Raw genomic sequence first — 21,530 nt, 5'->3', positions numbered from 1 at the left:
TATATGTAATTATTCTTTATAGCATTTTTCATTTTTAATTTCAAATCGTTAAATTATATCGGACCTAAAATTCATTTTTCTTCTTGATTAAATGTTTCTCTTGACCAATATGTTTAGAAAAATACATCGCAAATAACAAGACACCAAACACACTCTAAAAATTACACAAACGATGCGAGGAGCTTTTGGAAGTACGGGTTTACATACACTGTAGGGCCATAGAGCCATGGGTGGATCAACATAGTCTCGGCAGTTAATCTTTTCTCGCAGTTCATTTTCAAGCACCCCAAAATGAAGTTTTTACACACCACTGAGATCACCCCCCACTCGTCTTCATCGAAGTTAACATCTCCAATTCTCATTTGTTGCAAGTTCTCCTCCAAATTATCGCCATCGAAAGGTTGATACCCACACATCGCCACAAACACGGAAATACCAACACACCAAATATCAACTCCACACGTGTAACTTTCTTTCTTCATTAAGATCTCTGGAGCAGCATACAACGCAGTCCCGCAAGGGGTATTCAGTCCTTCATCTCTGAAGTTCTTCGCCAATCCAAAGTCGATTAATTTGATATTAAGTTCCTTCTCGTCTGATATTAATATGTTTTCAGGCTTCACATCTCTGTGGCATATCCCATTTGAGTGTAAATAATAGAGAGTTCTTGCAAGTTGATACCCTACCCACTGCCCCTCTTGTTCACTTAATGGCTTCTTCATTATTCGCGCAAACAAACTCCCCGCGGTGATATATTCCATTGCAACGTAGATGTACTCTTCGTCCTCTAAAACATCAAATACTTGAACAACGTTCTCGTGCTTCAAATTTCTTGTGATCCCAATTTCCCGCTCTAAAGCCTCGCGGACTCTGTCGTCTATCAAATCCTTTTCAATCACCTTTAAGGCTTCTTCTTGTCCACTCTCACGATTGACAACTCGATGAACCACAGAAAAGCCACCACGGCCTACCATCTCTTTCATGTCATACACCTCTTCTATATTACACGGGCGTGCATACACAAATGGGTTCTCAATATGTATGGCATCCTTTTTATCTATTGTTGGAGTTTCGGGACGATCAACTGGTACCTTTTCTGCGCTTTCTGAGTCCGAATTTTTGATGACAATTTCATCAGAGTCATCAAACTCCGGGGATGGAGATAACTTTGGTGATCGTGGAGAACCCAAGTGTTCCGGTGATTTGGGTACTTCGAATTTAACTTCTTTAATGAGTTGAACATCTTTCTTTTGTTGTTGTGTTGGTTCGACTACATTGTTTGGCTTCTCTTCTTGTTGCTCTGAGACTAAATCAGAGGTGTGTCGTGAACTAAAATTTGAATTAAGTAAAGTGCTTAATTTAAAATTTTTCTCCTTTTTGGTCTTTTTGGTCGACTTCTTCTTCGGTGGAGTTACTGGACTTTTCTCCTCTTTTTTGACTTCCATTTTTTCTTCGTGTTTTTCGACTTGTAATTTTTCATCTTTTTGTGGTTCGACTATTGGAGAGCCAATTTCATGGAGTTGTGCTTTGTCACATTTTGCTTTCAATTTTTCCAAATCATCACTTTGAGCAGTGCGTGGGGATTTTGCTCGTGGAGACTTTGGTTTATCTTTTCCAAAAGAAAGCAACTGTTTTGTTCTTTCCTCTCCTTTTAAGTTTTTCAGTTGTTCTCTGTCAGCAGCAGACAACGTGACAAAAGACCTTGAGAGTAATTTGTTTTTCGATATTTTGTGTTTATCCAATTCAAGGTCTTCAAGAGTCTTTCCTCTTTTAATTGGTCTCCAAACGGGCTTTGAGTTCTGCACCTTCGTTTGCTCCAACACAACTTTCTTTTTGGTCAGTTTCAGTGAGGTTTGACTCTTCATCAACGATGCTATTTGTGACGCTGTTTGTTCAATTTCCTTCATTTTCATATCATCCGTCTTGTTGACTTCCATAAGTTTCAAAAAGCCGACAGAGTCTGGGATGGTTATACAGATTCTCTTTGCGTTCTTGTGATCCACAGTCCACCCATTGTCTATAAGATGCTTGAACCTTGTGAAGTTTGATTCTACTTTATACTCTGGAGTCACTTGGCGCCTGTGCATCTAATATAGGAATTTTTATAGTAACTAGTTCTGTCGTAGTTCCAAACTGGTTTTTATTTACCTTTTTCATCTTTTTGGTGGTGTTAACATTTACTTGCTATTTCTGGTTACTATCAAATAATAAATTTTAATATAACTTTTTATATTTTATTAGAAATGTTATTTACTGTTGTCAATTTGTTTAATTATTATATTTTCAGCTAAAAATAAGAAATGCTTCGTTATCTTGTATTTACTAAACAAACCGTTTCTAAAGTCCCATTTTAAAACACTTCATTTTCTGTTGGAGTGGTGTTGAAAATTATAAAGTTTTTACTTCGCAATGATAATGTGCTTACTATTTAATGCTTTTGCTAAGTTTAGTCTTATTTTCACATGTAAAATGGCAAAAATGATATTACATTTTTGCCTACTTTTTGTATCGTGGATTCGAGTTTGTTTCAGAATGTAAAAATAGTTTATTAATTATATGATTAACCAAAAGTTTTTAATTAGTTCAAGTAATTTCGAAACTAAAAACTGTTTTAAATAATATCATCATGAAATACTAATTATAAAAGCGATAAAATAATCAATCAGAATTGAACAAATTACTGGTACTAATAGGGTTTTATTCGATCACAACAACTTCTCTGTTCTTCGGGTGTTCGAGCTTTTTACACATTGAAGCCTTTTTTTGTGCGACCAATTTCTTAGTTTGTTCTTTCAGTAATTTATTTTCCAATGAGAAAATTTGAAACGTTTGATCTTCGATAGTGTTGTTCAGATTATGTACAGAATGCATGCTGTCAATAACTTGTTTTGAAATTTGTATCTGTGCCCTTAAAAATTCGGTTTGCGCCACCAACGACGCGTTCTTCTTTTGTACCTCTTGACATTCTTTCATCACCTCTCTGTATTTACTTTCCAAAGACAATGGGCTGTTGGGTGGGTGCAACCCACCCTCGAGCAGCCCGAACAGTCCCGATAATTCGTCCTCCTTTCCTTTTTGTAACTTCAGGAATAGTTAAAGTGACAACAAACTTTCGCGCATCTTCTCTTTTTGTTTTCGCATTGTGAGAATAATTTTGTAGGTTTCCTTTATCATGTCATCCGTCGTAAAATCGGGTGATTCTTGATTCTCTAAACTACGCTTATTTGTTCCGTCATTCCGTTTCGACATCTCATTTTGTTGTTCTTTTTTTTCAAAAAACGGATTATAGTTAATTTTACCAATTATTTAATATATCAAAAAATGAAAGGATTGTGGTAATTTGACAATGTTAAATTGTTCAACCCAATGAAAAAGGCACCATCACACTATATAATCACGCTGAAAACTCAAAAATACATATGGCCAAGCTTTATGTTTTTCAAGATAATAGTTATTGCATTATTTAAATTCATGAAGGTTGTGTTTAATATTAAAGTCGGTCTTTTGTGAAAGAAAGTTCAACTTATTTTTTTATAACGAAACAAAAAATTTGAGATGAGATTGGGAGTATTGATTCACTCAAAAGTTAGTAAGTCGGCATCTTTTGTTTTTTTATACAGAAGTTGAAACATTTTTATTTTATAGTTTCACTGAAGGTATTTGAATAACATTTATTAATACTGGATCTGAAATGGTATAGTGAATTATTATTGATACAATTTTTGTATTAACAAAATAATCAAATGAATTTTAAAATTGTATCATTTTTTCAATATTCTATTTTCTAAAATGGGATTATTCGTATAACAAAATTATAGTATAAATATTAATCAATATATTAACAATTATAATAAAATTATTATCAATATAGAATTGGTTATAACATTTGAAAATTACTAGTTTTCACTTTATTTTTTTAGGTTCAATTTGTTGATTTTAAAAAGCCAAAAACGAAAAAAAAAATGCCATAAAATGTACTTTTATGTCCATTATCTTCTGCCCTGATTCACCAGAACTTCAATTCCCGAAAAAATATCTTAAAAACGTCCAAAACCATCATCAAATTTAAATAAAAAATGTTTCAAAAAATGATTATAACGATATTGTAGCAACAAATGTACCACACTTTCGGGACATTTACAAATGATATAAAATTGTTTTTTGGCGTTGAATTTCCTAGTAAAACGGGTGAATTAGAAACACAAGACAAGAATAGAAGTTTACAAATAATACAAACCCCCGATGTTTTACGAATTGAATATGGACATTTCCATTCTTTGGATAGAAAAATCAAAAGTTGAAATAAAAAGACACCAATCCATTTAATCCATAATCAGAACAAAAGAATGGGAAACGACGTATGTAAATTACCACCAGAACCACAACGTGAAACACCACAACCACTTAAACACTCTAAATTGCAGGATGTTGTTGTGCTGGATGATGAAGTAGACTTGAAACTGGATGACCAGAGTTTGTTGGATAAAACACAAAAGGAAGAAGCTATTCCAATTGATAAAGGCAAAATTAAAAAGAATCCGTCAATGGAGAAACTTAAAAATGTCGCCAGAAAGAGTCTCGACAGTTTCACGAAACTCGGTTCTGTTATTGAAAGTACTCATTTTGATACAATGCCAGTCAAGTGCATTTATGGGTCAAACTAATTTGTTTATATTCATTCCTTAAATGTTTTTGGTTGTTTTTTAACACTGTATAATTTTTTTGTATTTAATAACTTTTAGAATTATAGTAATTTTAATAGTTATAAAGTAATTAGATTTTAATTTAATAGTATATTTGATATTTAATTTATTTATATTATATGTAAACTATTTTCAATAATTACAGATTTAATTATAATTATACTAAAACAATAAATACCATTTGTATTATAAATTATATTATATTTTTGCTTATTAATAATTACTATATGATATAATATTGATATTAATAATTTCAAGTATTTAATATTACAAACATCTCAAAATTTGATTAATTGTTTTTATGTCAACATTGCAAAATTTTTTCATTTCTATTGTTGTCCGATACACGCCATCATTCAAAACGATCCAAAAATTAACAATGGTATCGAAAAAGTGTGGCGAGGTTGTTTTGTTTATGAAAGTAAACCCATTTGCACTGAGTAGACAAAAGGCAAACGATCCGTTTGACCAGTTCAAAAAGGCAGAGGAATTTAAAAAAGAGGTCGAATTGTATCAGAATCTTCAAACGGTCAGAGTCTCTGGAAGACTTTTATCCTCCTGCAAAAACATTCTGGAGAAATATGACAACATCTTTTTAACAGACTCATTTTCAGACCAGTTTTCAAGCTGCTTTTGGGTCTTAAATAAAATTGTCGAGCTGAATGTTTTTGTAAGAGAGGAATGCTTTGACGTCTCGAGGTGTAAATTTCTGAGGGTTTGTCGTATTGAGTTTCAAAATGTGTCTTGCTGGGAAAACTGCTTTTCTGACGTTGGTCAAAAGTTGAAACTCCTACGCATTAAGTTTTCTCCAAATAGCGCCGATTTCCAGTTTTTGGAAAAGCTCAAGCAGTACGAGAGGTTTGAAAAGATCATATTGCAGGTGTTGGGAGGCGATATGTATTACAAAGAGCTTCTTTCACAATTAAATGTTATTAAGAAAGAGATCCATCAAAACGATGAGAAGAATGTTATTCCCAAACGTGAAGTGGTTGTTTCCTGTGACTGTTTTTGCGACACAACAGTGACACTTATTCCTTTTGAACGGCGGTGGGTTCTTTTTGATGTGAGTCAACATGGGTTTGATGTTTTGTTGAAACAAATGTTTCCTGTCAGTGTCTTTTTGTACAATTCAGACAACTCAAAAACAAGAGTTAATTTGTCGTCTCTAGATTTTTTAGAGCAAGTTGTTTGCAATCAAAATTCCATAGAAATTGATTTCCCACAACATTTATGTCCTTTGAAAAACTCGCCTTTCAATGCCATTCGTTCTGACACCGACTTCTCATTGTATCAATCTCATCATCCCGGGATTGTCGTGATTGATGAAAAGAAAAAAACGAAATCACCAAAATTCGAAAAAGTTTCTATCAAAACCAAAACGATTCTTGTCAAAAACAAAAACATCGACGTTCAAAAAAATTCAGTTGTTGAATCTTTGAGTTTAATCAATTCTCAATTAAAGTCCGTAAATGTTCCTTCCTTAAAAGAGATCATTTCTGACACTCAACTCCCCTCTCTAAAAACCGCAAAATTTACAGATCTAGTTGTCAAAAACTTCCATAATTTTTCATCTCATGATTTAGAGTGCCACACCACTTTGAAACATTTACAGATTGAAAACGTCAAAGTTGACTTTTTGCAGTTCCATCCGATAAAAACATTAGAAAGTGTGACACTTCAAAACGTAGAATGTGAATTACTTACTCTTCCCAAAACCACTCACTTTTTGACTTTAGTGAGATTTCACAATCACAACTCTAAAATTGACTTAGAAGATTGTGATCTCGACACACTCCAAATTCATTCCTGCAAGTCAGTCACCCTCATTTTGGGATCCGTCAACTCTTTAATCACATCATTTTCCACTATACACTTCTCGGACTTCCCCTTTCAAACAGTCAAATCGTACCACTCGGACTTCCCCTTCGACAACTTCCAGAGACAAAACAAGGGGATACTTCCCATTGTAAATTAAATTTAATATTATAGTTATGTTATTATAATTATAACTTCCCTCAGAAATCAAGTGTATCATCACATAGTGTAGTACCTGTATGCATAATTAAATGCTAATTCAGACTCTTACTCATCATTGGGAACATTCAACCGATTATTTTGTACTAAGTAATTATAATCCAATTCAAATCAATTTAAGTTCTCGTCCTTTATACAATATATCGTCTAAGTTATCTATGATATCGATTATAATGCTATGTGTTGTTTTGTATCGCTGAAGTTCCTCTTCACTCATATCATTAATGCCACACTGCACAAGAACTACTGCAACATAGCCTTTCCATACAATCCCCCTTAATAAATCTGCTCGTTCCAACACCTCTCTCATTTCAATCTCAACTCGTTTCGTATAGTTATTTTTATACTTCTGAAAAACACCATATGACGTTGAACAAACGTTCACTTCAAGTCCATCACTTCGATTTTTTTCGTCTTGTGACAACTCCTCTCGTTCCGAATTTAAAAAATTGACAACTATGTTTTCCAAAACACTTTCAAATTTTCGACTCAAAATCTTTGTTTTTTCTATCCAATCTTCGTATATTAACAGAACATTTTGATACTCTTTTTCGTTTTGTTGTTTCACAAAAAGTTCGTGTTGTTCACTCTCAATCTTGACCTTCTCAAATTTCCGATTTGTCGCTTCAGATCGTATTGTCGGAAAGAGGTCTCCATATTTATCATCAAGATCCGACAACGCAGTGATTGACCAAAGTCTCACGCAATCCACCTGCATGGCACGTGCAAAAATGTCATGAATACGTGGCGCCACAAGTTGTTTGATAGTCTTGCTTTTTTCGAAAAGAAAAAAAATTAATTGGAAATAAGAACGCGTTTGTGTGATCGAAAGTTTTGACATCAAGAACTCAAAAACGACTTGACAAAATTTGGTGTCCGCCTTACAATACTCTTGGACGATTGAAAAATCACGAGAGGAAATGTTCAAATCTACCATATCGATTAATCGGCCGACAGACCATTTTAAAGTATTAACAGCAGTGAGGGTGTTAATTGGAATGCTTACATGGCGTGACATCGCTGCGTCAATGTTTGTAATTGGAGGTTTTAAAGTTCTTTTGAAAAATGATATTTTATTAACATAATTATAATTTATAAATAGTAAATTGAAAAATAAAATGATTATAATAACTATTTTATTAATCCTTAGTTATATAATGTATTACTTATTATTATATATTATAGTATTATATTTATAAAATTTCTAAATAATAAATTATTAAATAATTATTAATTTTTTTAATACAGATAAACTATCGAAATGTGTTTTATAAATAGTGACCTAAACGAAAAAATAGACTGATATTTTTTTGACTGTTTATAAATAGAATGACAATAAACCTTTATTTGACACTTTGAATAACTCTTAAATAAAACAAATTTTATATTATTAATTTTATAAACCAGTATTATGAGTTTATCATCTCAAAAAAAAACTTGTGAGATTTTATTTAATAGAATTCGTTTAACAATAGTACCATTTGTTAATAGTTGATAAATTAGTAAAATTATTATTATTACCAACTTCCAAAAAGATAGAAGCAATCAATTGAAAACAGCACTTTTAGTACTCTATCGTTTTTGACGATCCAAATTACTAGTAAAAAAATTATAACTTCCCAAATCATCATTATTAAATTGACAAAATGAAGTGTTTGAGATGATTGAACTGACGGAATTAAGTCAATGTCAAGCGAGCAGAGTGGCTCATTAGACAAGAAGCTATCATCGAAAGAGAAGAAAGAGCAAAAGAAGCAGAAGAAAGACGAAGAGAAGCAACGCAAAGAAGAGGAAAAAGCACGCAAAGAGAAAGAGAAAGATGAGAAAAGGCAACAAAAATTACTTGAAAAGCAAGCTAAACAAGGGTCCAAGCACACGCATCTCTCACAATCACAATCTCAACCTGTCGACAAAAGTCATCGCCGTTTCACAATCTTTTCTTTTAAAAAATCTTCAAAGTCACTCAAAAAGAGTTTAACCCCCGAGCTTTCACCTACATCACCTCAACAACCTCAAGCTCCACCTCTTTCACTCCCAATGAGTCCTTCAATGGCATCTCCTGATACACGCGCTGAGATTTTATCAGCTTCTGAGCGCACAGATTTATCTCACACGACCACTCAACAAACTGACTTCATACTTCCTTCTGACGTCTTAAAACAGATTCTCGCGATCACAACGACGCTCGAGAAGGTATTCAATTTCACTGTATTTAGAGAAGAACTTGATTCATTCCGATTACTTAATATCACACAAATACAATTTATGGGGAAGGACATGTATCTCAGAACACTCCCTGATGTCATTAATTTGTTGCCGCTGATATACAATAAAGAATATACAAGACAACTCCTCTTTTATTCACACGAATTTGAACCAGAGAAGATCCTCTTCTTACTCGTCGAGTCCTTTTTAAAAACTTTGGATGGCAATAAACCACAGCGAGAGAAGTACTGCTCAAACTGTATCAGAGTATTCACTGCGTGGTTCACTACACGTGACGACGTCTTTACTAATTCGTCGTTGTTGGAGTTATCAAGAAACTTTCTTGTGTTTTGCAGAAAGCAGGCACAGAAGGAAAGTTTCTTGGGAGAACCGTTGGACGAGGCAGAACGATGTTTGGAGGAGGTGTTTACGTCGAAAGGGATTGTCACGTTCAAGAAACGGCTTGTTGTTGATCAAGAGAAGAAAGACGAGTTATTTGATGTGATCACCGTGATGGATGAGAGATGTTTTAATATGATACCGGAACAACTTGCGCTTGTCGAATTCGACTTTTTGACGAAATTAAACCCACACGACTATTATGTGTACTTGGATAATGACACAAAGGTGACTTCTAAAGTCAATGGGTACATCTTTTGGCACGACTTATTAACACACTGGTTTGTGTATGAAATCGTCCGACAAAAGACTGTGGAAGACAGGTACAAATGTATTCAGACACTCTTTAAATTATCACTTGGACTCATTAGAAAGAAAAACATCAATTCGTTGACCGCGTTGGTTGATTCATTTGACCACCAAGCAGTGAGGAGACTTGCAAAGACGTGGGAGAAACTAACAAAAGAAGAGTGGGGTATCTACTCCGACTTAAAGTCTGTGAGGAACAACATTGCGAAGAAGAACGCATCAATCACTTTGCCACCTCCTTGTGTTCCAGACTTCCGTTTGTTAATTAAAGTGTTATTGTAAGTCACTCAACTATAACGTATTGGAATTGCACTGAAAGATAGAGCAACAGATAAATCGAATGCAAGACATGAAGAAGGGAAAGCGAAATGGACAAAACGAGGAAGAGACAAGAGATATGATCGACTTGGCAACACACGCACGGATAGGAGCAGTCATTGACGTGTTAGGGACTTACGCGTCGGGAGGAAATTACAAAGAAAATAAACAAATGTGCGAATTTTTCTCCGCGCATTTACAAACAATGCCACTCGATGATTCTCAATTGCTGAACTCGTCGCTGCTCGTGGAACAGCCCGAGTAAACTTGTTATAGAACTTGTAGCAATTATTCTAAGTAATGTGAATAACAATTTTTGTGTTGAAAATGTTTTTCGGTTTTTAAAAAACATTTCCTTTAAATTGGCCTTGCATGTGATTAATTTACTATAGTTATAGTTGTTTAAAATTATAAACGATTAATTTACTCTTTTGATTATTTTGAGGTTATGATTTGCGGGTGAAGTTTCATTATAAATTTTCTCAACAATTTTTCTTCGACGTTCGACATTCTTATTTTTATGATAAGAAATAAATTATTAATCATGATAATGTAGTTTATATAAATATATGGTAAAAAAAAACTAGTTAAGTGGTGAAAACACAAAAAAACGATTTCTAAAAATAAATGCTTTAATAATCAAAAATTGACCTATTCCAATAATACGATTATTGGAAATAGTAAAATTATGGTTTAATTATTACAAATTACAATTAAAAACATGGGAAAAAACTAGAAAAAAAGATAAAAAGCAAAGAACGTTACTTATTTTCTAAAATAGATAAAAAAACATCTATATATTAGGACCAAATATACTATCATTTCGGGCAATTTGTTTTGAATCGAATAATAAATTTCATAATAATATCACAAAAATAAAAAAATGAATGAAAACGTCCGTTATAAACACATACCCGTCAAAAATGGATTGAAATTATATACGAGTAATAAAAATATTATAAAACATGGAACGATTATTGATTAAAGTTTTGAGAAAAATGGTAGCAACCAATATCAAACACCAGACTTCACCAAAAAGGTGAAGTTTGAGAAGAATCTCATCTCGATCAAAAAAGGCGGAACGACGGGACATTTGGGGACAAAAAATAGGAAATTCAAGGAAAGGAAAGGAAATTCCAAATAAAAACTGGCAAAAGAACTAGCAAATCACTTGAATACTATGGCAGCAGCAAACAACACTACGGCATTCAGATTGGTCATGTTAGGCGGAGGAGCCGTTGGGAAGTCCGCTATCACTGTCCAGTTAGTTTCTGGCCACTTTGTCCAGATCTATGATCCAACAATTGAAGACTCATACAGAACTTCTATTTCGGTTGATGGGGAGATGGTTTCCCTTGATATTGTTTGTTTTATTTATTATTGAGTTATTCATACTTGTTCCAATATATCTTGGACGTTTTCAAGTCAAGGAATTGACAAAATAGCTCGACACCGCTGGTCAAGAAGAATACTCTGCACTGAGAGATCAATATATGAGATCGGGTGATGGATACGTTATAGTCTATTCCATTACATCTACAACTTCATTCCTTGAGGCTAATGGATTCAGAGAGCAATTGTACAGAGTTTTGGATAAGGACATGGCAACAGAACACGTTTCTATTGCTCTTTGTGGGAATAAGTGTGATTTGGAGTCAGAGAGACAGGTCCAGACTTCTGAGGCCCAAAAGTTGGCGGACGACTGGAAAGTTCTTTTCTTCGAAACCTCTGCAAAGAATAAAATCAATATTAGCGAGACTTTCCAGGCCCTTGTGAAGGATATCAAAAAGAACGCAGTTGCTGCAGCACCAGTTGCTACTGACGATAAAGCCGATGCTGGCAAGAAGAAGAAGGATAAGAAAAAAACAAATTGCACAATGTTTTAAACTTTGTTTTTTAGCGTTTTCTTTAATACTTTTAACAGAACAATCTAAAGTTTCTTAAAAATACACAAATATAATTCAATAACAACTTATTACCTCCTTTTTGAAAACTTTTTGTTTCTACAGATTAGATAAAAAATATTTTTTTTATTGGATAAATAAGTATAATTGGAACTAATAATAAAAATATACTTTTTAGAGAATTGTTGTTTATAAAATTAATTGAAACAAAGTTTTTTTATTAAAAAAGGATTTATTCAATTATTATAAATTTTAGTATTATAATTTATAATTAAACAAAATCTTTAAAAAAACAAATTAATTTAAATTAAGATAATTATGAGATAGTAAATGAAACAATGAAATTCAATAAAAAAATAAAAAATCTAGAAAAATTGAAAAATTGAAAAAAGTGAATGAGTAAGCAGAACGACTACGAACAAATAGATAATGTCGAAGAGGAAGAGATGTTAACACAGATCGATCCAAATGATAAAAGAAAAATGGTAAACGTTGCGTTTCGTATGCCGACTGGTGGGACTACCAAATCTCGCTTTGAAGTGACGTGTACTGTGAAAGACTTGTTTGTCTTTTTAGAAGAGAACCATTTGAAGAGGAAAGACGTTGAGATTCTTCATCCACTAAAGAGAGTCCCGTTGAAAGATGAACGAGTGAAACTTGAAGAGTTTTATCCTTCAATTTTATTTCATGTTGTTATGAAAAAGAAATTGGGAGAAGTCAAAGAGGCAAAGCCTCATCAAAGCCAACAACAGCCGCCTGCAAGATACCTTTCGGGTGAGAGGTATGTCGATCCAACACAAACAATACAGGCGCCCGTTCAAATTCAACAGGAACAAATGTATCAACAACAGCCACAACAACGCCAACAACACGTTCAACCCGAACCTCCACCTAAAAATAAGTTTTTGAGGTTTATGAAGGGGTTTTTTACAGGGAAGTGATTTGTGTGTTTGTCTGTCGGTGCTTTGCTTGATGGCATCTTGTCTCCTTCGATTCAAGTGTTTTTTGTTTTTCTTGGAATACCAAATTCATTGTATCGTTGTATGTACTAAAAATTTATAATTCGTATCTTAATATTTTTTTATAATTGTGAATATAATACAGTTAATTATTAATTGTTTTATTGCTTTTTTTAATAGATATTGATATTTTATGTATAATATAATATAATAAATATATTATTATATAATTTATAGAAAATAAAAAAAACTTTTAAATTGATAAAAAATACAAATAATTTTGGTAATTTGGAAAGTATTGCAATAATTGTTATATTCATATAAAATATAATTATCTTTTTGATTTAAAAAATTATTAAAATCATTAATAACAAATTGTTAAATCTAAAAACATTAAAATAAACAGTCAAAATGAATGATAAAATAGTGTTTATGTAAATTTGATGTGCAACAAATAAAAACATAAAAACAAGTGTAAAGACAGGCCATTCACAGACTTTGACAGACAACAAGTGGCTGTGTAAATCATTCATTTGATCATTTTCATTTTTCTTTTGTTTTTGACAACAAAATACACATCATTTTTATTAGTTTCTAAATAACTTTTCAATGGTACATTTTTCAGTAATCAACTCTCTTGTCGTTTTATTCAAGTAAAAAAAATGCGAAAAAATGTTTAAAAATTCAACAAATATAATTTAAATTACTATTGAAAACTAACTATTTTTTTATACAAATGAAAAAGACAAAAGTGTTTGAAAAATGATACTAATAATGAAGTTAAGTGTTTATATTAATAAACCCGTATTAATACTATTTTTAATACTAATATTATTAATAAAATGTTATTTTATATAATTCTAATTTTTTGAAATTCATCAAAACAAAAAAATTGTAACTCAATTTAAGTTTATTTTTTTTGGAAACAAAGAACAAAGACAAAAATAAGGGACCATGCCACAACTCAAAAGGATGTTTACTATTTTTAGACGTGTATCAAACACTAACTATATATTATATTACAAATTATTCTATATCAAATTGAATTGTATAATATTATTAGAAGATAGCCGCTTTGGTCCGTTTTTTCATCGAAAAAAATTGACTGTTTTGACTATTCCTACTTGATTACATTAATTAAAGCAAAACAATTCAAAATGATACCACCACTATAAATATTCAGTGTTATTTGAATTAAAAGGTAAAAAAAAACAAAAAAAGTCCAAAATTTTTGATGATTTTGATCGTCTGTATTGTCGAGTAATTTCCTGAATAAAAAGAAACCTACTTTCCACTAAAATCAAATGATCTCAGCCGCTCTCGTTACCGTTATTCTCATATGTGCAGTTCTTTACATCCTTCGACCAAAGTCCTATGACAAAGCTAAACAAGGGGAGTGGATAGGAGAAGCCAAGGAAGGTGAAACAAGAGTCCTGAGAGGATATAAAGGTATTGAAAAACTAACAGACTATACCCCACAAGGTAATGAAACTATAGCAGACTTGGTCAAAAGTTTTCAAAACAAAAACAAGAGCGAATTTATTGGGTACAGAGAGTTGATCAAGCAAGTATCTGTAAACAAGATCACATCAATTGTCGATGGTAAAGAAGTTGTCAAAGAGCTCTTTAAATACAAGATGAGTGAATACAAGTGGATTTCTTCATTAGAGTTTTATCACATGATTTGCAGATTATCATCGGGCCTGAGGAAAATGGGATTCAAAAAGGGTGACAAAATTGGGATCTTTTGTGAGACTCGATATGAATGGATGGCTTTTGCACTTGCGTGTGCAAGACAGGGGATAGTCTTAGTCACTGTTTATGCAACATTAGGAGAAGAGTCTGTAAAAATAGCACTCAAAGAAACTGAATGTTGTGGGCTTATCGTCTCTTCAGAGACTATAACTAAGTTAAGCAAGGTCCTTCCAAGTGACCAAACGATAAAAGTCATTTCAGTTGACACAACAACGGAGAACTGCTTCACATTTGAAGAGTTGAACAAATCGGACGAAGACGAAGTCAACACTCCAAGTGTATCCAGTGAAGATGTTGCCTTCATCATGTACACTTCTGGTACAACAAAGAATCCAAAAGGCGTTTTAGTTGGTCAAAAGCAGATTCTCTTGTTAGCCAAGCCATTTTTCGATTCATTGAACTTCTCAGATGAAGTCTTCATTGCGTATTTACCTCTAGCACACATCTTTGAGTTGTGTATTGAGTTTGCAATTATGTCATATACAGGTACTCTGGCATATGGCAATCCACGCACGTTATTAAGTGTTGGATGTATTGAATGTGACTCTGATATAGTCGCTCTCCAGCCAACTCTGATCATAGGTGTGCCCACTGTTTTCAATAGAGTCCGAAAAGCTGTTTTAGAGACGGTAGGGAAAGCACCAAAGTTGAAACAAAGGCTCTTCTTTACAAGTCTGTCATTGAAGAAGAAACTGAGCTTTGACTACAACTTACAAACGCCGTACTTGTTTCAACCACTTGTAAGTTTGATTGACCATGTCGTGTTCAAACCCCTCAAAACGACTTTATTTGGTAGTCGTTTGAAGGCTATTGTAGTTGGTGGTTCTGCTCTCCCTGTTGAATTGCAAGTTTTTCTCACGACAATACTGCCTTGGACTGATGTGATGCAAGGGTTTGGGATGACTGAATTGTGCGGTGCTTCAAGTTGTATGCCACCAAAGGACTGCACTACGTCCACTATTGGATTGTTGTTCCAAGACTATGAAGTAAAACTGAGAGACGTCCCCGAGTTAAATTACTTGACTTCATCACACCCTCCAAGAGGAGAATTACTCATTAGAGGCCCACCAGTGTCCAAAGGATACTTCAAAAGACCTGAAGAGACTAAACAAGGATTTACAGAAGATGGATGGGTGTGCACTGGTGATATAGCACTTATCACTGAAGACCATCATATATGTATTATAGATAGAAAGAAGAATATAGTGAAGCAACCCTGTGGCGAGTATATCTCTTTGGAACTTATTGAGTCCTGTTATTCCACGTCACGAGTTGTAGATACAATCTGTGTCTTTGCAGATGCTTTCCATGACTTCACAGTTGCTTTGGTGTTGCCAAATAAGAATATTATCAAGGAATTAACTCAAAAGACCTTTGAAAAAGCTTGCAAGGACATGGACGTGACAAAAAGCGTGCGGAAGATAATGGAGGAGAACGAAGGTGGGATGAGCAATAAAGAAAAGATCAAACATATAGCATTGGTCTCGGATGAGTGGACACCAGAGAACGAAATGCTTACAGCAGCACTTAAGCTTAAAAGGTCGAGTATATCTACTAGGTATCAAGTTGTCATTGAAAGTCTCTATGCTCGTAATTGATTTGATATTAAACTTCTGATCTTTTTATCTTATGTTAAGAACAAAAAATGTGGTAATGGTTCTAAATTAGAATCTAAGAGAATATTTTTTTATTTAACACTTTCAAAACAGAAAGGTAATAATAATAAGTTTTTATTTTTTTCTTTTACCTAAACCCCTTTTTTGCCTTCATACACAAAACAAATTTTTGTTAATTTCTATTTATTTTTTTTATCAACTCAAATTTGAATTGTATATTTTATAGTCACACAAATAAACAATAATGAGTTTATTTATGTTAAACAAGAGCAAAGCATTAGAAAGAAAAATGGGGTCTAATGATGGTTTGATATTTTTGGTTGTTTTTTATTTAAAAAGTATATTGTCATTTGATTATAACGAGAATGATGTTTATATTGTCGTTATATTTGTTAGTGTGACTATTTGACATTGTATGTTATTTAGTGGATTGATGATGTAGTGGTTTTATAATAAATGTTGAAACATTATAAAGTGATATGAAATTTCATCCAAAAAGATTATTTTTGATCAATCTTAGGTAATTGAGTTCTCATTTGTTAATTGTTTTAAGTAAAATAAAACTGACTAATGGCCGGTTTAAATTAGAAGGGGGTTTTTGAATAAAAAAAAATGGACAATTTCTTTTTTACTTATTTTTTTTTTTCTTAAAAAAAGTTTTGGGTTGTGAAAGTGTTAAAGTGAAATTAAAATGATTTATTGACACATAAAAGTAGAGTCAGTCTTTTTACGCCATCTAAAGGACAAAAAATAGCTTTAATTTTGTTTAAACATCAGGCATTAGGTAATATGTGAAAAAACCCGAAACAATTGTAATAAATGTTTGCGATGGCTTCCCGAAATATTACAAATTTAATGGTATAAAAGATACCAGATAAAGTTAAAAGACACTATAATTTAATTTCTTTCACTAACTTCAAATTCGTAACTAAAAATTATTTATAAGGAAGTAAAAGAAAAAAACACCATTCTCCCATTTTTACATATTTTTGAACTTAAATTATCGTTACATGTTTTATTTATATATAAACGGGATAATACAATATTATTTTATCATTCCATATATTAGGCATATTTGATAAAGGTAAATCACTCGACACTTTGTATTTAATAATTTGATAAAACGGTAGTTAGCTTTTTATTTATTATTATAGAATTAAACAGTTACAATATAAAGTTAACATTAATAAAAAGTAATTTGAATAAATAACATGTCAAAGAAATACAAAAGTAAACCAGCATTTCTTTTACTTCTCAAAAAATACCAAAATATCAAAAAAGCATTACTACTAAATTTGTAACACGAACTTGATAAGCCGATTTTGACATGACCTCGGTCGACTACATTGTGTGCTGCATTGGAAGTGGAGCTGTCGGAAAGTCTTCGATAACAATCAGGTTTTGTTATAATAGATTCAGTGGGAGTTACGACCCCACATTAGAAGATTCATACAAGGGGCAGATAACAGTGGATAATACCAAATATTTCCTCAACATAATTGACACTGGTTTGTTCTCAGACTTAGCATATTAGATATATATAAAGGATCACAAATTTTAACAGTTTTGTTTAGTACAACCAACCTGCTTGAAAACTTTGGTCACAACAATTTAATGATAATTTGATTACAATTTAAAAATAATTGAATAACAAGCAGCGGGACAAGAAGTTTGTGTTCTTTTGGAGTGTACAGAAAACAAGAATGGTATTGATCTTATACTAAAATGTTTTGGAAATAACGTTTTAAACTGTAGGAATATGCTGGGGTGAGGGATTGTAACATGCGCGATGGAACAGGATTCATTTTGGTGTATTCAATCATTGACGAAAAGTCGTTCGAGGAAGTCGCCACGTTACATGAACAAATTTATCGGACACTAGACTTCGAGCCAGAAGAACAGAATGTCCCAATCGTGTTAGTTGCAAACAAAAGCGACTTGGAGAGTGACAGACAAGTGCCAAAAGAGTGTGGGGAGGACCTTGCAAAAAAATGGGGTGTTCCCTATTTGGAAGTCTCTGCAAAAGAAAACATCAACATTCGTCGCATCTTTGAGACTGTTGTGAAAGAAATGAAGAAGAAGCCAATCATTTCCGTCACAACCCAAAACGCCGCGGCGGCCCAGAAAGCGACCAAAGGAAAACACAAGAAAGGAAAAAAGTGTGTTGTAGTCTAAGAGCACAATATCATCACATAGCAATGTTAAGCACTGTAATAATTATAGTATAGAGTGTCCATTTGTCTGTTACTATATTTATAATTATATTCAACTATAAATATATTATATTATTTACCATTTAAAAATAGCAAAGACAATGAAAGAAGTGAAATGATGTTAGGGTAAGTAACCCTATTTATTTTTTATGTAATCATTTCATTCATGAAGTTATTCAGCAGCACAAAGAAGATCGAAATTAAGACGCAAGCGATTGAGAAAAAGGAAGAGAAGGTGAAAGTGACAAATTTAGAGACTTTTGATGGGTTGGGCATACACCCATTTATGCTGAAAACCCTCAACAATTTCAAAATCATCACCCCAACGAAAATTCAACAACTTTGTATTCCGCCCCTCCTGGAGTACAAAAATGTTATTGGAGGCGCGGAGACGGGCAGTGGTAAAACAGCGGCATTTGCATTACCGATTATTCACCACTTATCAGAAGACCCGTACACGGGATTTGCACTTGTTTTGACACCAACACGAGAATTAGCAATTCAGATATGTGATCAATTCAGAGTCTTTGGCGAGTCAATTAACATCAAAGTTGTTCAGGTCGTTGGAGGCGTCGACGATAATATGGTTTTAAAACTACTCGAACTCCGTCCACATGTTCTTGTGTCCACGCCGGGTAAATTAGTCTCGTTATTGGGAAACTTCCCATTCGGCTTTGCAGACGCAAAGTATTTTATTTTGGACGAAGCCGATCGACTTCTTGATGAAGCTTCTGGCATGTTAAACGACATCATAACCATCAAAAATAAGATGCCAAAGAATGTGACCTTTGGGCTGTTCTCTGCGACAACAGACACTATCCTCAAAAAGATTGAGCCGCTTCAGATCGATCCCCCTCCCATTATATTACGAGCGGGCATACAACAGAAGCTTCCAGAGAAGTGCCAACAATTGTACATGTTTGTCCCGGCTTACGCCAAACACACGTATTTGGCGTATGTTGCAAACAACAAAAAGTGTATTATCTTTTGCTCGTCCGTCCCCCGCACAGAGACGATATTTAGAATGCTGAAATCACTCGAATTTAAGGTGGCGGTGTTGCACTCAGTATTACCGCAACATGTCAGAGAAAGTAATTTGGCGCAGTTTAGAAGTGGGGAAGCCGATGTGCTTGTTGCTACTGATTTGGCGTCGAGAGGGTTGGACATCCCAGATGTACCCTTAGTCATCAATTACGATATGCCATGGACTGCAGAAGATTACATTCATCGGTCCGGGCGAACAGCTCGTGCGGGGAAACAAGGGCGGTGTATATCTATAGTCGATCAGTATGATGTTGATAGAGTCCATTTAATCGAATCGCAACTAACCATCACGCTGAAAAAATACGAAGTGAATGAAGCCGACGTTATGAAACTACTCACAAAAACCTCAAACGCCAAAGAAATTGCATTCATCTCATTGAAAGACTCCGAGATCATGAAGAAAGTGAATTTCGAGCGAAAAATGGGTCGAAACACCAAAGGATCACAACAGGCTGCGCATAAGGAAGTCAAGAAGAGGTTTAACTAAAGTTGATTGTTTTGTTTAATTGATCTGTTGTAACCTAACTGCAACAACTGTTAGATTAAATACTAGTTCGCAGCATCTACACATTTGTGTCGGCACATTGCAAGGCGGAAGAAGCATCTAAACAGTTAAGAGGACAGCAAACTGAGTTACAAGCATCACTTTTTGGAACTACAATGCGGTGAGTATCGGTGTATAGTCATATGGCAGACAACACAACAGGACCACCGTCGAGTTGCCCTTCTTGGAGAGCTTGTTTGACGTACGAAAAGAGTGTTGGGCTCTCTGATTTCATGACTGGTTGTGTGGTAGAAAAGTCGACCGACCTGGGTTGGTCAAGACTCATTCTCTCCGTCTCGACAGGAACGTCTTCGAAGCTATTATGAGAGATGTCGATAGTATGATTCACACGAGAGTCACACCCCGAAAGTTTCTTCTCGACGACTTCGAGCAAGTCGTTGTATGGAAACATCTCCGAAAATTCGCTCCACTCCTTCACTAATTGAATTGCCTTGATGGCAACGATATTTTTGTCTGTAATTTTCTTGAATGGCTGCTAATTAGTACCGAGAAATGACATTTTCTATATTTATAAGAAAGATGTTAGTATATTTATTAATAAGTGAGAGGCAAATGAATCACAAATACAAACCACCAAGAAAAGTACCTTCTTGTAGACCTCAACAAATTCGTTGAGGTGGAGCTGCTTCTGTAATTTGACCGACCTCTTCACGACGTATTGCATTAAACAAAGTGTGTTATACATCTCGACTTCTCCGAGTTTCAAGTGAGCGTATGCATTGAATTTCAAGGCAAGTTGGTTCTTAAGTGCTTCTGCACCTAGAGTATACTTCCCGACGGCTTTTAAAACGATTTTGAACTTGTTTTGGTTGAACCCAGTGTTTTCTGGAGCAACAGCTTGATTGATCACATCGGACAGCTTGACGCGCGACATTGTTGTTTGTAATTTGAGTTACGGCCTTTAAAAAGAGGGATTTTTTTCCTCTTTAGAACAACGGCAAAAAGGCTTTTTGGCGCTGTGAGTTTTTTCGTTTTTGAAAAGAAAAAAAAACTTTTTCCTTAGGAACAAAGCGAGTGTTTTTTTAAGAAAATAGGAAAAAAACAGGGCGCCTATTTTGAAATGCACTTTTGGTGATAAACGGCCGATTATGACAGAACTACATATTTTTGCCTTTTATAAATGGGGGTGTCAATTGACTCTTTTAATGGTTTTTATATTGTTCTTTTTATTATTTAAAACTACTGTTATTAGATAATCTTGTTCTGTGGACAACAAATTGTATTTTTCACCACTTTCTCTATTTTAAAAAATAAGTCACAGATCTTAAAGACAGCGACTTTGTCGTCTTAAAACCAAAACAAAACGAAGATAAAAGACGTGGTGAGTTAGTGGTTAATTAATAACAAAAATACTATTTTGTATATAGTTTGTGGTTATTGTACAATAAAAAGAAAGAGTTTTGCCTGAGGTGATACTAAAATAAGAAAAGTGTTGATATATTAAGGCAGTTTCCCGATAATGAGCCATTGTTGCAACTAATTGTATTGAATAATAGGAATTATAAA

The 21,530-nt window shown here is 33.6% G+C and overlaps 12 protein-coding genes across 12 annotated transcripts; 8 read left to right on the top strand and 4 right to left on the bottom strand.

Moving 5' to 3' along the window:
- Positions 1-161: 161 nt before the first annotated feature.
- EIN_251210 (calcium-dependent protein kinase, putative) lies at positions 162-2,087 on the bottom strand (the record flags this gene model as incomplete). Its single annotated transcript, XM_004261700.1, has 1 exon — positions 162-2,087. The coding sequence occupies one exon, from the start codon at positions 2,085-2,087 to the stop codon at positions 162-164; it is 1,926 nt and encodes a 641-aa protein (XP_004261748.1).
- A 610-nt stretch (positions 2,088-2,697) lies between these two features.
- EIN_251200 (hypothetical protein) lies at positions 2,698-3,249 on the bottom strand (the record flags this gene model as incomplete). The annotated part of the gene is made up of 2 exons (XM_004261699.1): positions 2,698-3,071; positions 3,111-3,249. The coding sequence occupies 2 exons, from the start codon at positions 3,247-3,249 to the stop codon at positions 2,698-2,700; spliced, it is 513 nt and encodes a 170-aa protein (XP_004261747.1).
- A 1,097-nt stretch (positions 3,250-4,346) lies between these two features.
- Positions 4,347-4,664, top strand: EIN_251190 (hypothetical protein; the record flags this gene model as incomplete). Its single annotated transcript, XM_004261698.1, has 1 exon — positions 4,347-4,664. The coding sequence occupies one exon, from the start codon at positions 4,347-4,349 to the stop codon at positions 4,662-4,664; it is 318 nt and encodes a 105-aa protein (XP_004261746.1).
- Positions 4,665-5,004: 340 nt separating this feature from the next.
- Positions 5,005-6,678, top strand: EIN_251180 (hypothetical protein; the record flags this gene model as incomplete). The annotated part of the gene is made up of 1 exon (XM_004261697.1): positions 5,005-6,678. One exon carries the CDS (start codon positions 5,005-5,007, stop codon positions 6,676-6,678), a length of 1,674 nt encoding a protein of 557 aa, XP_004261745.1.
- Positions 6,679-6,843: 165 nt separating this feature from the next.
- Positions 6,844-7,755, bottom strand: EIN_251170 (hypothetical protein; the record flags this gene model as incomplete). Its single annotated transcript, XM_004261696.1, has 1 exon — positions 6,844-7,755. One exon carries the CDS (start codon positions 7,753-7,755, stop codon positions 6,844-6,846), a length of 912 nt encoding a protein of 303 aa, XP_004261744.1.
- A 668-nt stretch (positions 7,756-8,423) lies between these two features.
- Positions 8,424-9,932, top strand: EIN_251160 (hypothetical protein; the record flags this gene model as incomplete). Its single annotated transcript, XM_004261695.1, has 1 exon — positions 8,424-9,932. One exon carries the CDS (start codon positions 8,424-8,426, stop codon positions 9,930-9,932), a length of 1,509 nt encoding a protein of 502 aa, XP_004261743.1.
- Positions 9,933-11,148: 1,216 nt separating this feature from the next.
- EIN_251150 (hypothetical protein) lies at positions 11,149-11,854 on the top strand (the record flags this gene model as incomplete). The annotated part of the gene is made up of 2 exons (XM_004261694.1): positions 11,149-11,331; positions 11,414-11,854. The coding sequence occupies 2 exons, from the start codon at positions 11,149-11,151 to the stop codon at positions 11,852-11,854; spliced, it is 624 nt and encodes a 207-aa protein (XP_004261742.1).
- A 413-nt stretch (positions 11,855-12,267) lies between these two features.
- On the top strand, positions 12,268-12,813 carry EIN_251140 (hypothetical protein; the record flags this gene model as incomplete). Its single annotated transcript, XM_004261693.1, has 1 exon — positions 12,268-12,813. The coding sequence occupies one exon, from the start codon at positions 12,268-12,270 to the stop codon at positions 12,811-12,813; it is 546 nt and encodes a 181-aa protein (XP_004261741.1).
- A 1,322-nt stretch (positions 12,814-14,135) lies between these two features.
- EIN_251130 (long-chain-fatty-acid--CoA ligase, putative) lies at positions 14,136-16,184 on the top strand (the record flags this gene model as incomplete). The annotated part of the gene is made up of 1 exon (XM_004261692.1): positions 14,136-16,184. The coding sequence occupies one exon, from the start codon at positions 14,136-14,138 to the stop codon at positions 16,182-16,184; it is 2,049 nt and encodes a 682-aa protein (XP_004261740.1).
- A 1,345-nt stretch (positions 16,185-17,529) lies between these two features.
- On the top strand, positions 17,530-18,377 carry EIN_251120 (hypothetical protein; the record flags this gene model as incomplete). Its single annotated transcript, XM_004261691.1, has 3 exons — positions 17,530-17,710; positions 17,861-17,871; positions 17,958-18,377. The coding sequence occupies 3 exons, from the start codon at positions 17,530-17,532 to the stop codon at positions 18,375-18,377; spliced, it is 612 nt and encodes a 203-aa protein (XP_004261739.1).
- Positions 18,378-18,581: 204 nt separating this feature from the next.
- Positions 18,582-19,946, top strand: EIN_251110 (ATP-dependent RNA helicase DBP8, putative; the record flags this gene model as incomplete). The annotated part of the gene is made up of 1 exon (XM_004261690.1): positions 18,582-19,946. The coding sequence occupies one exon, from the start codon at positions 18,582-18,584 to the stop codon at positions 19,944-19,946; it is 1,365 nt and encodes a 454-aa protein (XP_004261738.1).
- A 196-nt stretch (positions 19,947-20,142) lies between these two features.
- On the bottom strand, positions 20,143-20,898 carry EIN_251100 (hypothetical protein; the record flags this gene model as incomplete). The annotated part of the gene is made up of 2 exons (XM_004261689.1): positions 20,143-20,496; positions 20,596-20,898. 2 exons carry the CDS (start codon positions 20,896-20,898, stop codon positions 20,143-20,145), a joined length of 657 nt encoding a protein of 218 aa, XP_004261737.1.
- Between the last annotated feature and the right edge of the window lie 632 nt (positions 20,899-21,530).

This window comes from Entamoeba invadens (assembly GCF_000330505.1).
Source record: "Entamoeba invadens IP1 unplaced genomic scaffold scaff_1105074726103, whole genome shotgun sequence".
Classification (NCBI taxonomy): domain Eukaryota; phylum Evosea; order Mastigamoebida; family Endamoebidae; genus Entamoeba; species Entamoeba invadens.
Note: the sequence above shows the minus strand (reverse complement) of the source record. Positions and strands in the feature narration are given on the sequence as shown.